Consider the following 15788-nt stretch of genomic DNA (forward strand, 5'->3'; position numbering starts at 1 on the left):
AAAGCTGGGAACCGGTTGACGGCTTCAGCAAGAAGGGCAGGTGACTATGCGTAGTCCTCGGTCGAGCCGCATTCGCAGATGAGGTTGAGATCTCCAGCGGCTGTCTCATCAGCTCTGTGCCCAGCTCACTCGACAAGGAACGGGAGAAACAAAGCTCACCATCATCAAGCCGGCTGACGGAGGGCCAGAACTTGCTCTTCCTAAGCCCAGCGACCGGGTAGACAGCAGTCTGCTTGGAGTACGGCCTACACTGTCAGCATATGGCCTCGATCAGATAGCCCAGACCCGGAAGGCTCACCTGTCCCACTTGTCATCTAAGAGCACAGCAAGCGGGTGGGGAGCGTGCTTGAAAACATTGTTCTCCTTGTCCGCCTTGCCGTCCACGATGAGGTCGACCTCTTTCCGCATGGCAATGAGGGCATCGATAAAGCGGTCGAGCTCGTGCTTAGGCTCCGACTCGGTCGGCTCAATCAACCAGCACCTGCCTGTCAGCTCTGACCACTGCGGATGAAAAGCTGATTTACGTAGAGATGGGCCACTGAGCGGTAGGCGGGTGGAAGCTGTAGTCCTGCAACCGCTTACTAAAGTCGGTCACCTTCAACCCCGCGCTCTTCTCAAACTCTCCCAGATCGATCAGGCACTCGTGCGCCACCCGGCCATTCCGGTTCGTGAACCGGATGTTATAGTAGGGTGCCAATCTGTGAGCGATGTAATTGGCAGAGAGGAGGGCGATGCGCGAGACGTCGGTCAGCCCCGATCCACCCAGCATTTTGATGTATGCCCAGGAGATGGTGTTGATACTGGCTGAACCCCAGGGGGCGGCCGAGACGGCGGGAATGGGGGTGGAGCCGCCGGTAGGGATGATGCTGTGGGTGGGGAGGAAGGGGGCGAGGTGGGATTTGCACGAGATGGGGCCAATACCGGGTCCGCCACCGCCATGGGGGATGGAGAAGGTCTACGGGTCAGCGAACTCCAGGCAGAGCAGAGGAGGAGCTTACCTTGTGGAGGTTGGTGTGGCTGACATCACCGCCGACTCTGCCCAGACTCGTCAGACCGACCAAACTGTTACAGTTCGCGCCGTCCACATACACCTGCCCGCCATTATCATGGACGATCTGGCATGCCTCCTCGATCCCCTCTTCAAACACCCCAAAGGTAGATGGGTAAGTGACCATAAAGCTCGCCAGGTCATCCTTGTGCTTGGTCGCCTTCTCGCGGAGATCCTCGAGATCGAGCGAACCATCCGCGAGTGCCTTGATGGGGACCACCTTGTAGCCGACCATAGCTGCCGAGGCGGGGTTTGTTCCGTGCGCCGAGAGAGGGATGAGACAGACGTTCCGGTGTCCCTGCCCCTTGCTCTCGTGGAACGCCTGGATGACCTTGAGGCCGGCGTACTCGCCACTGGCTCCCGAGTTGGGCTGGACGGACGTCGCGTCGTACCCCGTGACCAAGCTGAGATCGCGCTCGAGCTCATTGATGAGCACCTCGTACCCCTTGGCCTGGTCGACGGGGGCGAAGGGGTGGATCCCGCCAAACTCTTTCCAGGAGAGAGGGACCATGGCGGACGTAGAGTTGAGCTTCATAGTGCAGGATCCGAGGGGGATCATGCCGTGCACGAGGGAGTAGTCCTTCTCCTGCAGGTGCATCATGTACCGCAGCATGTCGGTCTCGGAGTGATGCTTGTTGAAGACCGATTGTTGGAGGAAAGGGGTAGACCGGCCGAGGCTGGACACACCGTCCACCGAGGATGCCGAGAGATCCATCTCGGTAGCGAGGCGGTCGAGCACGTCCGGCTCGATAGCCGCCTTGCCCTTGAGCTGGTAAAAGACATTGACGATATCCGTGAGGTCGAGCGGGCCGACCGACTCGTCCAGCGTGATACCGATAGAGTTCTCGTCGATCCGACGGAAGTTGATGCCTGCCTGGACGGATGCAGCGTGGACGTGTGCGGCACCAAGGCCGGCGGCTTTCACATTGACGGTGAGGGTGTCAAAGTAGGTCTTGTTGACAATCTCGAAGCCGAGGGATTCGAGGGAGGAGGCGAGGATACGGGTCAGGGCGTGGACCTTGCCGGCGATGCGACGAAGACCGGCGGGACCGTGGTAGACCGCGTACATGGCGGCCATGTTGGCGAGGAGCGCTTGCCTAGAGTGTAAGCTACATCTGCACGCATGGGTATACGTCAACTTACGCAGTGCAGACGTTGGAAGTAGCCTTCTCTCGGCGAATGTGCTGCTCGCGGGCTGGATGTCAGCTATGCCTCCGAAGCAGCAGATCAGCTAGCTCACTCTGCAGTGCCAGACGGTACGCTGGTTCGCCCCTGGCACCCTTACTGAGCCCGACGAGACGTCCAGGCATCTTCCTCTTGAGCTCGTCGGTACACGAGAAGAAAGCCGCGTGGGGTCCACCATAACCGACCGGCACACCTGACCGTCAGCTTCGACCGGATGATCTCTTGGAGGAAGCTCACCGAAGCGCTGCGAGTTCCCGCAGACGATATCCGCTCCCCACTCTCCTGGCGGCTTGAGCATGGTCAAAGCCAGCAGATCCGACGCAACGACCATCTTGGCCCCCGTTCCCTTGACTTTCTTAGTCACGCCCTCCCACTGGCCCACCTCCCCATTGACATCCGGGTACTGCACCATCGCACCCATGAGACCCGCCTCCCCTAGCTCCTCCACCTCCTCCTCGAGACTCTCGTTGCTTTTGGCTACTCGAAGCTCAATGCCAAAGCCGCTCGCGCGCGTCTTGAGGACCTCGATCGTCTGCGGCGCGACCGTAGGCGAGACGAGGAAGACCTTCTTGCCCTTTGTAAATTTGGCCTTGGGGACGTTGGCGAGGCACATGGCCATCCCCTCGGCGGCGGCGGTGCCTTCGTCGAGAAGAGAGGCGTTGGCGATGGGAAGGGAAGTGAGGGAGATGATGACGGTCTGGAAGTTGATGAGGGATTCCAAGCGGCCTTGGGCTTGTTCGGGAGAGTATGGGGTGTAGGCGGTGTACCAAGCGGGGTTCTCGAGTACCTGAAAGTAAGCACGAGCATTCCAAAACGTGTCTGTAGTGCGGACACGACCTACATTGCGCTGGATCACGGGCGGGACGATCGCGTTGTGGTATCTGCCACTATCAGCTGTTGTTCTCCGATGTAAAGTCGGAAGGTAGCTCACCCCATCCCAATATAGCTCTTCATGCCCTTGTTCATCCCCGCGACTTCCTCCGCCCGCCTCCTCAGCTCCAGCTCGCTCATCGGCCTGATCCCATCGGCGTCGTTATCGCTCAACGGGCTGACGCGCACATCCTTGGGGATACACTCGTTGATGAACGAATCCATATCCTTGTACCCCAGAGCCGAGAGCATATCCTTGACGTCCGCATCGCGCGGGCCGAGGTGACGCGGGAGGAAGGTGTCGAGCGGGGTGAAGACGGAGGAGGTGGAGGGGTGGTAAGAGGCGGAAGGCGGGTAGGGGTGCGGCTGCGTCGCGGTGGTAGAGGATGCGAGGGGAGTGGTCGGTGCCGGTGAGAGGCGAGGGAGGGAGGTGTAGAGGGATCGGGAGACGGGGAGGGGAAGCGATCGGCGCAGAGCGCGTCCTGCGAAGGGTCGGAGAGACATGATCGCTGGGTGTGATGGCAGAAGCAAAGAAAAGGAGTTAAGTTTGATTTGGGCAAGGAATGTGGATCGCGAAGCGAAGGCCGATTAAGAATTCCAGACGCGCTTCTTATCGCGATAAGAGCTCTTTCGGGTGGGAAGATCGTGTCTTCGCCGAGGAGGAGTATGAGGATGAAGAGGGGATGAGAAGATCGTCCTTCGACTCGGGTCCTATCTATACCCCTCCGCCCCGTCCCTGCCCAGCACTTTGCGTCGGCACAGTGTCTGTGGAAATTCCACTGATTTATTGGAAACTCGCTCCCAATCGTTGGAAAAGGAGATAAGACCAAGCTTCATTCCGAGTTTCACTCCGTCAAGCCCCCGCAGATACATCCGAAGCGCTATCTTACATGTTGACTGCCTACGCGCCAAGGTCTCATACCTAGGGATGTGCATGCACAGGTCATGCAGGCCTCGAAAGCCGTTATCAGCACTTCCTAGCGCACATTATTTTCCAACTTGAAACGCGCGGGGAAACAAGTTCCATCGGAAGCCAGCGGCCCGAATACCGTAATGAAGTTATTACGTAAAGCGAATCCGAAATATTTGCTTGCATGGCCGGAGCAAGTTGCTGCAGCCGACGACATGGACTGATCTTCATCACTCATCCATCGACACAGACAAGCAGCAATGGGAGCACGCAGAAAGAAGAACAGGACACATCTCAAAGGCGGAGACAGGGGAGAGGATGATGATAGTGCGCCAAAGTCTTTCGTGATCAAGGTACGCCCTTGTCCAGCTCGTCCTCCGTTTTGTTCAATTCTGTATAATGCGAGGGATCGAGCTGACGATGTAGTCTGGGAGTGTGACCAAGTCGGTCTCTCAGCTCGTGAGAGATGTTAGGCAGGTCATGGAGCCAAACACGGCCACTCGTCTTCGGGTAAGCTATCTCATGCCAGCCGCTCTTCCGCAGCCCAGCTGACCCAGAAGGAACGCCCGAATGCTCGGCTCCGAGACTATCTCACCATCGCCCCTACTCTCGGCGTCACGCATCTCCTCGCCTTCACTCTGACAGAAGCGGCAAATGTCCACCTGAGGATGGCTCGTATGCCGCAGGGCCCTACCTTGACATTCCGTGTCAACCGGTACTCTCTGATGAAGTGGGTCTGGCCATCTATCGGATTCTATGCCTGTAGCTCATACTGACTCCGTAGGGACCTCGTCAACTCATCATTGAAGAACATTGGTAAAGCTCCAGGCACAGAGTACCGGAATCCGCCATTGGTGAATATGCCCCGGAACGCAGAAGACTAGATAGCTGACAATACAGCTTGTCCTGAACAATTTCACCCAGCAACCCGGGGCGAAGCCTCTTCCTCAGCTCAAGCTGATGAGTACCATGTTCCAGGGTCTCTTCCCTGCCATCTCTGTCGAGCGCGTATGTCTACTCTCACTTTCTGGTTTCGGACTCTGCTGACCTGCCCTTCAGTCCGCCCTCCCCAGCTTCCGCCGCGTCCTCCTCATCTCCTACAACCCAACCACCAACCTCATTTCCATCCGCCACTACACAATCACTGTGCGCGCTCACGGCGTCTCTCGCCGGGTCCGCAAACTCCTCACTTCCTCTTCTGTCTCAGCGCGAATTCCAAACTTGTCATCGAAGGACGATATCGCAGATTATCTCCTTCGGCGCGTGGGTACTCCCGGGTCGGAGACGACGGAAACTACCGCGTCTACGTCGGGCTATGAGAGTGCGGGGGATACGGACGGGAGCGAGGCAGAGAGCGATACGAATGCGGTGGAATTGCCGGATGATTATGGGCGGGGAAATAAAAAGGGGGATCGGAAGGCGGTGAGGCTGGTGGAGATTGGGCCGAGGATGGAGTTGAGGTTGATCAAGGTCGTGGAGGGGCTGGTGGGGAGTAAGAAGGGCGAGGGGGAGACGGTATTCCATGAGTTTGGTGAGTTGACACCTTCGGTCCAACGTTTGGTGCGGAGCATAGCTGACCTTGGTAGAACAAAAGTCAAAGACCCAGGCCAACGATATGAAGAGGAAGCACGATGAGCGTCGCGCCCTCAAAGACGCTCGGCGGGCCGAGCAAGCCGCCAACGTTGCGCGTAAAAAGGCAGAGAAGGAGAAGGCGTCGAAGAAGGCTGGAGGCGGAGACGACGACGACGACGATGACGAGGAAGAAGAGGAAGGGGACGATGTGGACCTATCCGGCCTGTCAGATGTCGATGTGGACCCGGACGAGGTCTTGCAACGGAGGAGAGAGATCAAAGCTGCGAAGGCGGCGGGTGGGGACCAGGGGGATGAGGAGGAAGATGAGGATGATGAGTTTGCGTATGAGGATGCAGGAATGGAGGATGAGGACGACGATGATGAGGGAGATTGGGATGCGGATGTGGGCGCTGGAGAGGTCAGCGAGGAGGAGGAAGAGGAGAGTGAGGATGAGGCACCACCTCGGCCGGCAAAGAAGAAGGTCAGGGTGAAGGCTTGAGTATCAGGGCAGAGGACTAGATATGAGATGCATCGTCTGTATTCCAACTGCCCTCACTGTTCCGATGTACCTGGAGGTGTCATTCCTGGTTCGTGGGGATGGGGAATGGCAGTCCCGTTCCGACCCTTTTGCGATACTCGACGTAATCCTTCCCGAAGAACCGAACGAGATGTCTCTCTTCGTCTGTCAGATCAGCTACCGGGATTCCTGTATCTCCCGCCGAGCCGCTATCAGCTGTTGACGTACTGATGATGCGGTAGTAGAAGAACCGGCCGAGAACGTAGACGAAAGCCAGGGTCGAAGCGATGTTGCCCAGAAGGAGCTGGGTTGCAATAGCCCACCAGAAGAAGCCAACGTAGGAAGGATGCCGGACCCAGCTGCGATGTCAGCTGAGGCCATGAGAGTGTCGCAGCTGAATATCATGGGGTGAGGCAATCGGAGCGGTAGAGAGGGCGAGACTTGAGCAGCTATACTCACGCATATACTCCGTTGGTTATCAAGACGTGATCGTCGTGCTTGACAGCCTTGACGACGTGGGAGAAGGAGTGGTTCGCGTGGATCATCGCTAACGATCGGAAAGTCTGAGCGAGGATCAGGATAGCGAAGACTAGGGATGGTCAGCTGGAGCCCTGAGATCCCTCAGGAAGAAGAAGGCAGCTCAGCTTACCAGGGACAAGGTATAGTGGGGACGAGAGGATCCCTGTATACTTCCCCGGGAAGAAGTATGACGACAAGAAGTATTCCACCAGGCCCGCAACGTGCGCAGCATGATAGCCCGCTCCATTATTGATCAAGAACGCTGCGACATCAGCTCCGCTCCCTATCCCGGGGACGCAAGAAGGAAGCGGTGGGGAACTCACAGTCCACACTCAGCTTCGCAGGGTTCCAGCCCGCCGTCACCCAGAACTCTAACAGATGGAACACGCCGACACTAGCGAGGTACGCTCCCAATTGCGGTCTCGCCCATCCCCACCCCGCCGAACCGAGGGAGACGAGGTACGGCTGCACCACGTATGTCAGGGGAACGACGACCAGAGTGGCGAGTACGGCGGATATGAAGGATATGGCGAGAGGGGTGTTGGGTAGGGAGCCATTTGGTTGGTTCAGGGGCGTAGAGGGAAGGATGGAGCTCGGTACGGGGAGGGGGGCCGAGCTGGATGGAGGGGGAAAGGGAGCCGGGGATTGAGTGGAGGTGGTGCGTTGCCTGACTGAGGTCGACATTTCGGAGAGTTGACCGTGTCAGCGAGTATGAGTGAAGGTCAAGGCAAAGAGTACTGCGAGGTATATACTCTTGCTGGCTCAAAGTGAAGGTCGAGAACAAAAGACCTCCGTTGCGCTGATCATGAGGAATGTGGAGTCCCCATCTCGGCATGTATAGGCGCATCGAAGTCTCACGAGCCTATCTCACGTCGTCCCCCTCACGCGCCTATCTACCCAGCTGTATTGACTTCACCAAGCCCCCGCAGAAAGCCATACCCTCCGTGCTATAAAACCTGCTACATCCCCTGCATCCCGACCGCATCTACTTCCAACGGTCGTGAAGCTTCTCTCTGGACCTTTACTTCGGCTTCACCAATTTGATTCGCCGATAAAGGGCCAAAATTGGGCAAGATGGAGGATCAGGTGGATGTGAGTCCCCATCTCCCCCTCCCTTCGCGAAGCACCTCTGAGCCGAATCAAGCTGATCCTGGAAGTCATTTGAACTTCGGGATGGCATCCATGAACTCCTGATATCCAGAGAAGAAAGCATCAAGTAAGTTACCGCTCCAAGATCCCGCGACTCGAGCCTGACAATCAGGCATCTCCGCGCGCAGCATGATGCGACCCTCCGCGGGTTGTACGCGTTGGTGTCGCGGCCTCAGGCGTCCGGATCGACGTTTCCTGATGTCGGGATGGATGCTGGGCCCGACAGCAGCACGGCGGGTGCCGCTGAGTCAGAGGGGTATGACGCCTGGCGAGCCAGCCACCCGTTCAGTCTCGAGTCGGCCCAGATCGCTTCGCTGGAATTACCGGTCCTTCCTCCCATCTCCCCACCCGCGAGCGCCACTATCTTCCCCGACGAGGTTGCTGCTGACGCCATGCCCGACCCCAGCCAGCCACCCTCTCAAGCGGTAGCGGACCCCTCGCTAAACAACAAGCGGGCCATATCTCCCTCCCCCTCTCACGGCAGTCCGTCCGCCAAACGACCCCGTATGGAACCGCGCGTGTCCCCCCTCCTGCCTATCCCTCCTCCCGAATCACCACGCCAACGAACTGTGAACCCCGCCGACATCTTCTCTCGGCGAAGGTCGTACTCTCCCATCCCACAACTCGTCGCACCCGACTGGATCCCTTTGGACAACTATCACCCCGCTTCCTCCCCTCCCAAGACACCGCCTTCAATCCCGATGCCCCTCGCTTCGGGGTACACGACCGCCCTTCCGCGGCTGCCGCCTATTCCGGCTGCCCAGCCCAGGGCGCGCCAAAAGAAGAAGGACGACAAGCAGGGCATCACCAAGCTGTATGCGCAGTTCGCGGTCAACCCGCTTTCGGACAATCTGAGCAAGTCGGCCAAATGCGTCTTGACTGCCGATTGGAGGATTGCGACGCAAGAGCTGAGGCATATGCGCGCGATGGAGAGGATAGAGGCGAAGAAGAGTGAGGGGAGGTGGAGTTTGAGACAGCCAAAGAAGGGGAGAGGCGTACCGGTTGTCAAGTCACATTGGGACTATATGCTCGAAGAAATGGTGAGCTCATCCTCATGTCTGGCGGGTTTATGTGGTGAAGCTGACAGGCAGTCTTGGATGAGGGATGACTTTGCCGAGGAACGCCGATGGAAACGTATGCTCGCTCTGGAATTCGCATACCAAGTCGTTGAGTGGCATCTGTCCAGCCCGGAGGAAAAGGCGAAATCGATGGTCGGCGGGAGAGGATGGGGTGCGGCGAGACTCCAGCCAATACCGGGGAGAATTGGGCCTGCACCCGTACTCGCGGGAGCGACGGAAGTACGGGCGGGGTCAAGCGCGGCGGAGGAGGATGTGGAGATGATGGTGTTGCCGGAGCCTGAGGGGGAGGGAGGGGATGGTAGGGGCACAGCGGGAGAAGTGTTGGACGAGATTATGGACGAGGCGGCCAAGGGGGAGGAGGCGGCCCAGGCGACGGCGAAGGATAAAGAGAAGGAACGGGAGACAGAGGCGGGCAAGGCGGCTGAGGCGATCGCCTCACAGTCTCAACCTGTGGCAGCTAGCAGCAAGGTCGGAGAGGCGATGGTCGTGGACCCTGCGGGGGACGAGGCGGATGCCGAAGGCGAAGCGGACGCCGAGGGAGAAGCAGATGCCGAAGGGGAGGCGGACGCGGATGGCGAGGTGGACGATACGGCCGTCGAGGGCGTCATTGGTCTCTCAGACCTAGCGACCGCCAAGTCTACCAAGGGCTCAGAAGCGGAGGAAGAGGAAAAAATCAGCGAGCCGGCCGAACGGAAAGACACCGTCCTGGCCAACGGACTCATCCTCAACAAGCGCTTTTCAAAGCTTGACGAGCTCGTCGTTGCGCGTAGACCACTCCTCAACCTCTCCCTCACCGAAGCGTCGGTCGACCTTGACGGCCTGCCATATCCGGAACTACCCCCTCCTTCTGCCGAAGCAGGACCATCCGAGCCGGCTCCTTCCGCATACCTCACTGACCTCTTTCCGGATCTGGCGGCATACGATGGACCTCACCCGCCTACAGACGGGAAATCCGCTTATCGGATGGACGACGGCTATACTTCTGGCCACCGCATCGCGCACACTTCCCGCCTCATGGACATCCGTCCTGTATTCGTGTCCACCATCAAGCCGGCGCAGAATGCGCATCTCGGCGAGTGGGATCTCTCCGTCGGACCATTCTACGAAGACCCGCGGGGATCTTCCGCGATCGGCCCCGAAGTCCTCGCTGCTACGTGCAGCGTCTTTGGCGGTCGAGGTATCCGCCCGCCCAACGCCTCGCACGTTCCCATGCAACCTACTCCTGCCGCTCATCACCTCAAAACGGTGCTCGTCTGGACAGACGAGGAGGAGAGAGTGCTCGTCCGCCTCATCACCACCTACCCGTACAATTGGGCACTTATCGCCGACTCTTTCAACTCGGAGATCGTTGTCATCCCTACGGAAAAGCGGACGGCGTTTGATTGTTGGGACAAGTGGTACTGGAAGTGGGGGCCAGGAAAGGGACAGACCAAGCCCGAGGTAGCCGCACCGGGGAGCGCGAGGTCCTCTATCGTTCCCGGATCGGCTGCGTCGTCGTCTCTCACGCCTGTACCGCCAACAGCATCCGGGGCCGGCTCGCAGCCGCCCTCAGCTCTGGCCGGGCCGAGTCGGCTTGGAGGCGCGTCGACGCCCGGCGGTATAGCAGTACCGACTCTGCCTCCTCTGTCTGGTGGTGGCGAGGCGAATGGGGAAGGACCGCCGCCTCCTGGCTTGTCGAAGCGCGAAGCGAGGGCGCAGAAGAACAAGTACGAAGGGAGCAAGAAGGCGGTCAGGCATCAAGTCCTCTTTGATTCAATGCGGAGGCTATCTAGGCGACGCGAGCAGAACAAGCAAAAGGCGAATCGTATGTCCTGTCCACTCTGTTCGACTGACAGCTGGAGTGAAGCTTATAGCAGCAGAACAACCCCAACGAGTCATCAATGTCCACGAGAGTCACGCGACCTATATGGCCGCTACCGTCCCCACACCCTGGGATCTCGTCGAGAACAAATGGCAGCGTGATACGCTTATCGTCCGGCAGCGTCAAGCTCGGGCGATGCAGGACCAAGCAGCCCGGCAGGACGCTATGCGCGTGCATCAACAGCAGAATCAAGCGCAGATCCTCGCGGCGCATGCGGCGCAACAGCAACTTCGGGCAAATAACTCGCCCATCGTCAATAACGCTCCTAATCCCAATGCTCGCGCGGGGCCATCGGGCCAGGTCGGTCCGGGTCCTGGATCAGGGCCTGGTCTTTTGCCAACGCAGCAGCTCCTCACTGCTGTAGCTGCGGCGAGGCAGGCGGGGAATGCGGCGGGTCCGGCAATGCGCGCAGCTGCGGCGGCTGCGGCGATGGCGAATCAGGCTGGAGGGCATGGTCAGGTCCAGCTCCAAGGACAGGGCCAGGGCCAGCTGGGTCAGCCTACCCAGTCCACTCAGGTCCAGGCGCACATTCAGATGCTCCAAGCGCAGCAAGCTGCCGCTCAGCAGGCGCAATCCCTCGCGCACGCGCGAGCGCAGAGTCAGGGTCAGGGTCAGGGCCAAAATCACCCCGCTAGACAACCGGACGGGACCGCCTCGGCCTCGCCGTACAACGGACCCGGCGGCGATCTGCCCGGACAAGAAGGCATGCACTCGTCACCGCAGCTTCAAGCGGGTCGGGTGGCCAATATGGGCCTCGCCATGGCCCAGCCGCATCTCCGCATTTCGAGCAATGGGAGCCAAGGGTCACCGCAGATGGCTTCGACGTCGGTGCCTCCGCCCCAGCAGCAACAGCAACAGCTACAGCCGCAGCAACAACAGCAACAGCAGATCATGGGCAACGGTAATCAGCAATTTGTGCAGAATCTGATTGCCCAGCTGCAGGCGTCAGGAACGGCGCCGACTCCGGAGAATCTGCGGGCGTTGCAGATGAGTATTGTTGCAAGGGTTAGTCGTCTATCGCGAGAGGGAGGGGAAGGAGCTGATGGGACAGCAACAGCAACATCAGCAGCAGCAGCAGATCCAACAGCAGCAGCAGGCGCAGCAGCAGCAGATGGGGCAGCAACAGCAGATGGGTCAGGGGACGCCGCAGATGGGTATGCAGAATCTCGGGGGTCAGGCGAGTCTTTCTATCTCTTGCTTGATGTCTGATATGGGGATCAGGCTGATGATGCAGCCGCAGTACGCACGCTCTCCGAGTGTTCAGGCGGTACAGGCCGCACAGGCGCAAGCGGCGGCTCGGGCGAGTCCGAAGCCTAATGCGTAGATTCCAAGATGGCGGAGCGGAGTGGGTGTGGGTTGGTATGCGGTGGCATAAGGAGGCGTGCAGTTGTATCACGTGGTAGTATTGTGAGAATGCCCAAGGTGCTTGTTTGACCTGGTACGAATCTCCTCTCAGCTATGGATGACAGATATCACCGTGAGGCTACTGAACTGCTACTGATACATTGACCTCGCTAATCCACGAATGATATTGCTACATGGCGATGCTATGCTCATCTCTTGGCTTTTGTCTTGACAGCGAGCCGAAGATCGATGAGGTCCGCGTCTTTTGTCCACGCTCGATAATGAGCGCACTCCCTTCAGTCTCCGTCTCCATCTCGCCCACTGCCTCCTCCTCGACCCCTAATCTTCGACCATGCCGAGCCGGTGGACCTGCCTCTTCAAGCGCCTCCTCAGCCTTCGACACCCATACCAGCAGCGCCGCAAAGGCCTTCAGCGCACCCACCACACCCGTCAACGCCCACAGACTACTCCGTTTCATGAGCGCCCCGCCGGCGAACGCCCCCGCCCAGAAGAAGACAATATATAGGAACCGTCGATTCCGGGAGATAACGTCCGCCGATTCGGAGAGTGCGGTCGATGGGAAGGAGAAGAGAGACGGGTCGGATATGAAGGCCGCGTAAGGGGTGGTCATCATTGCCGTGGGGAGTTCTCGGACGCCAGAGTTGGTAGCCTGGCTCATCAGCTCGCGATCGGTCGGGCGCGTCGGGACAGTCAGGAGAAGGAGGGAACTGACGAGCGTGACTTGCGGGCCTCCCTGCAGGCCTATGAGGAGGAGGTACACCCAGTCTGATCTGCCGCCGTATCGCAGACTGGGCCAGCCGAGGGGGGAGACGGTCCACGTAGCGAGGAAGAGGAGCGCGATCTGGACGGTGAGACTGAAGAGGAGCCAGGATCGATGTCTGTGTCCTGTTGAGTCGGTCAGCTGGTGTACCACCGCGAGCTAGGAGGGGTGTGAACGAGCTCACCTATCATGCCGCCCAGTTGCCCAAATATGAGCCCCGCCCCGATAAACGATGACAAGGAGGCGGCGGCATAGATAGGTCGTTTGGGTGACAGACCGAAGGCTGCGATAGCGAGGAGTACGGTGTTCCTGCCTGTATCAGCTTTTGCCAATCCCACGGCTCTCCCAGCCGCGCATCGGAGAGCTGTCTCACCCAGTCATGCTAGTAGCGAACGTCTGGTATGCGACCAGAGTCCCCGCATCAGCCATGCTACACACTACTCAGCGTCCACCTCTGTCACATCATGGCTATGTATCGAACTCACGCGCAGGAGAACGTGATGACCAGCAATGGCAACACCAGCGCATCTGCAGGAACGTCTTCCCTTCCTCTCTGCCGCCATCGCCTCTTGCCCCGCCGATGCTCTGGATGGTCGGCCTCGCCGTAGCCCCTGGAGCTCCTTATTTGAAAGGGGAGCTCGTAGTCCGCCAGTATGCCCGCGCTGCCCACCCAACGTGACCAGATGGAGAGGACCGCACTCGCTGTAGTCGAGGATTGATCGTCAAGCGGTGCCGTCGGCGAGGCAGATCGGCTGATTGCGATGCTGCCGTATGCGCCCGGAGGAACGTGAGGGTGGTTGAAGCTGAACGCCAATAGAACTAGGTAGTCAGTTCTCCATGCGCGGCGTTTCTCGCTGGCATCTGGTGGCTTACACGTTTCGGAGGAAGGGCTGTAACCACTACTAAGAGGCATCGTCGCTTGACGTACTTCTGGCATCATGGTTATGGCCAGATTGCTAAGCCCTTGTCTGTCTATTGATGTACGTTCGAGGATGAGAGAAAGCCCGTCATCGAGTAAGAGCATTCTAGGTCGCGGGCCTTTTGAAACCCCTGCTCTGAGTATTCAGCTCGGACCATCACACGTCAAATGCATCAGCTATAGGCGCACTCATCGCAGTACCCACGAGTCACATCCGCGCTGATGCACTGATGTTTCAGAATCACACCATCTTGGATCGCGGTGACGTGATATCGTGCTCCCGCGATCGGGTTATAAGATAAAGAAAGGTCTCGTGAGCCCATATGTCGCTCGTCCCCTCGAAGACGCCCTAATCTCCAACCGCGAGCGCGCGATCGTCTTCGGCGCCCAGTGCGGAGAGGTCACGGACCCTCGCTCTGACTGCACCAGGCATATCTCGGCTGGAAGGCGACTGATTCGCTACTTGAAACACCCTCGCCGAGACACGTCGTTTCAAAAGGTCACGTGATCAAGGATCCACATGACGCGTATTAGCCTTTCTTCTTGTCTTCGATGTTCAGTTAGGTGCGCTGCAAGCCCTTGTTCAGCATGATCGCCATATCGCTAGGGCGGATCCTGCAGCAAGTAGCTGCTCGGATCACACATGGCGGGACGTCTAAAGGAGGCCTTAAATGGGGTGCTCGATTACATTTCGGATTTTCGTCAACATATGCCTGCAGCTGGCGCCTGGCTGAACGTGCTTGAGCCTCCATCACTGTCGCTATCACTGTCCTACCACACCCCTATCAACCCCACTATACACAAAATGAGCGACGAGTTCGAAATCGAGGTGCCTAGTGAGCTATCCCGCGCTGATCATCGTCTCGCGATGAGAGCTGACATAATCAGGCGTGCCCGACGCGGTCCAGCAGAAGATTGAGGATGGTGAGTGCTCGGTGTCCAAGCTTGCTTTCCTTCCTTCCTTCTTCTGCGCCGCCTCTGGGGACGCCGTTGTGGGATGAGGAGCTCCAGTTGACGGCTCAGCCTCTGGCGAGAAAAAGATCCGATATCTCCGGTTCATGGCCGAACAGACTGTCCAGCACGTCAACTTTGTCCGTGAACAAGTCAAAGAGGTTGAGAACTTCTGGCCCTTCACACTGGTGAGCTATCAGAATGATCTCAATGCTCTCTTCGAACGCCAGAGCTGCGGTAGACCCAGAGCTGACATGAGCAGCTCTCACATATCTCCGTCAAGCAGGCTTGCTCCGCCAAGGCGGACCGTCAGGCTCTGACCTACCTCAAGGACGTCGAGTACATCCAGGACCCGAAAGACCCTCGGCCGTACGAGGTGATCTTCGTGAGTTTCTCTACCTGCAAGGTCGAGATCAGACTCGGGATGTGCGGATTGCTCGCATGATGAGCGGAAAGGCACAACGAAGGAGGCTGACGCGATAGCACTTCCGCGAGAACCCCTTCTTCTCTAACTCGTCCCTTAGCAAGAAGTACTCTCTGCCCAAGGGCGTTGAGACTGCCCCGGCGGACGGATCTGTCACCCAGGAGATGCGGGACTTTGACGTTGGAGACCTCGAGTGCTCTGTGAGCTTCTTCCCACCTTTCCCTTCATAGGTAGGAGTCAAAGCTGATTACTCAGGCCTCAACTATCGACTGGAAGGACAACCTATGCGAGAAGTACCCCCGGAAGAAGGTCCAGGATAACTCGGAAGAGTATGACGGAGACCAAGGATCATTCTTCCACTACTTTACCGAGGCGTCTGACCCTTGGTCGGTGAGTTGCCCTTCGTTCGATTCGGTCCCCGAAGCAAAAGGAAAAGCTGACATCCCAGCTCGGCGTGATAATGCAGCAAGACATCCTTCCGGACGTGTTCGACTACTTCCGCGGGATCGGCGACAATTGCGTCGACCAGTACGATTCGGAAGACGAGGAGGACGAGCTGGATGAGGAGGATGGGGACGATGATGAGGAGATTGATCTCGAGGAGGACCCGAAGCCCAAGAAGAAGCAGAGGACGCAATAGGCGGGGAGAAGAAGTCTAG

General features: G+C 58.5%; 6 protein-coding genes across 6 annotated transcripts; 3 read left to right on the plus strand and 3 right to left on the minus strand.

The window, feature by feature from the left end:
* Positions 1–44: 44 nt before the first annotated feature.
* Positions 45–3607, minus strand: MKK02DRAFT_35397 (glycine dehydrogenase mitochondrial precursor; the record flags this gene model as incomplete). Its single annotated transcript, XM_053089167.1, has 10 exons — positions 45–100; positions 160–245; positions 299–481; positions 525–955; positions 999–2145; positions 2192–2243; positions 2289–2426; positions 2471–3020; positions 3075–3114; positions 3165–3607. The coding sequence occupies 10 exons, from the start codon at positions 3605–3607 to the stop codon at positions 45–47; spliced, it is 3126 nt and encodes a 1041-aa protein (XP_052942340.1).
* A 666-nt stretch (positions 3608–4273) lies between these two features.
* Positions 4274–6066, plus strand: MKK02DRAFT_5949 (Brix domain-containing protein; the record flags this gene model as incomplete). The annotated part of the gene is made up of 7 exons (XM_053093680.1): positions 4274–4366; positions 4440–4523; positions 4574–4743; positions 4798–4867; positions 4914–5021; positions 5073–5544; positions 5600–6066. Coding segments are annotated over 7 exons (1464 nt in total), but the record flags the coding sequence as incomplete, so codon positions are not given.
* Positions 6067–6163: 97 nt separating this feature from the next.
* Positions 6164–7305, minus strand: MKK02DRAFT_19925 (protein-S-isoprenylcysteine O-methyltransferase; the record flags this gene model as incomplete). The annotated part of the gene is made up of 5 exons (XM_053086175.1): positions 6164–6267; positions 6331–6461; positions 6562–6691; positions 6752–6883; positions 6945–7305. The coding sequence occupies 5 exons, from the start codon at positions 7303–7305 to the stop codon at positions 6164–6166; spliced, it is 858 nt and encodes a 285-aa protein (XP_052942342.1).
* A 1166-nt stretch (positions 7306–8471) lies between these two features.
* On the plus strand, positions 8472–12034 carry MKK02DRAFT_19947 (chromatin modification-related protein; the record flags this gene model as incomplete). Its single annotated transcript, XM_053086178.1, has 5 exons — positions 8472–8810; positions 8862–10653; positions 10706–11104; positions 11159–11706; positions 11807–12034. The coding sequence occupies 5 exons, from the start codon at positions 8472–8474 to the stop codon at positions 12032–12034; spliced, it is 3306 nt and encodes a 1101-aa protein (XP_052942343.1).
* A 210-nt stretch (positions 12035–12244) lies between these two features.
* Positions 12245–13748, minus strand: MKK02DRAFT_40871 (uncharacterized protein; the record flags this gene model as incomplete). The annotated part of the gene is made up of 6 exons (XM_053091312.1): positions 12245–12724; positions 12788–12960; positions 13020–13144; positions 13209–13265; positions 13321–13654; positions 13709–13748. 6 exons carry the CDS (start codon positions 13746–13748, stop codon positions 12245–12247), a joined length of 1209 nt encoding a protein of 402 aa, XP_052942344.1.
* An 811-nt stretch (positions 13749–14559) lies between these two features.
* On the plus strand, positions 14560–15769 carry MKK02DRAFT_40872 (uncharacterized protein; the record flags this gene model as incomplete). The annotated part of the gene is made up of 7 exons (XM_053091313.1): positions 14560–14590; positions 14643–14678; positions 14778–14893; positions 14968–15090; positions 15189–15329; positions 15385–15519; positions 15578–15769. 7 exons carry the CDS (start codon positions 14560–14562, stop codon positions 15767–15769), a joined length of 774 nt encoding a protein of 257 aa, XP_052942345.1.
* Positions 15770–15788: the final 19 nt, after the last annotated feature.

The sequence above is a fragment of the Dioszegia hungarica genome (assembly GCF_025882075.1).
Source record: "Dioszegia hungarica strain PDD-24b-2 chromosome Unknown MKK02contig_25, whole genome shotgun sequence".
NCBI classification, from domain to species: domain Eukaryota; kingdom Fungi; phylum Basidiomycota; class Tremellomycetes; order Tremellales; family Bulleribasidiaceae; genus Dioszegia; species Dioszegia hungarica.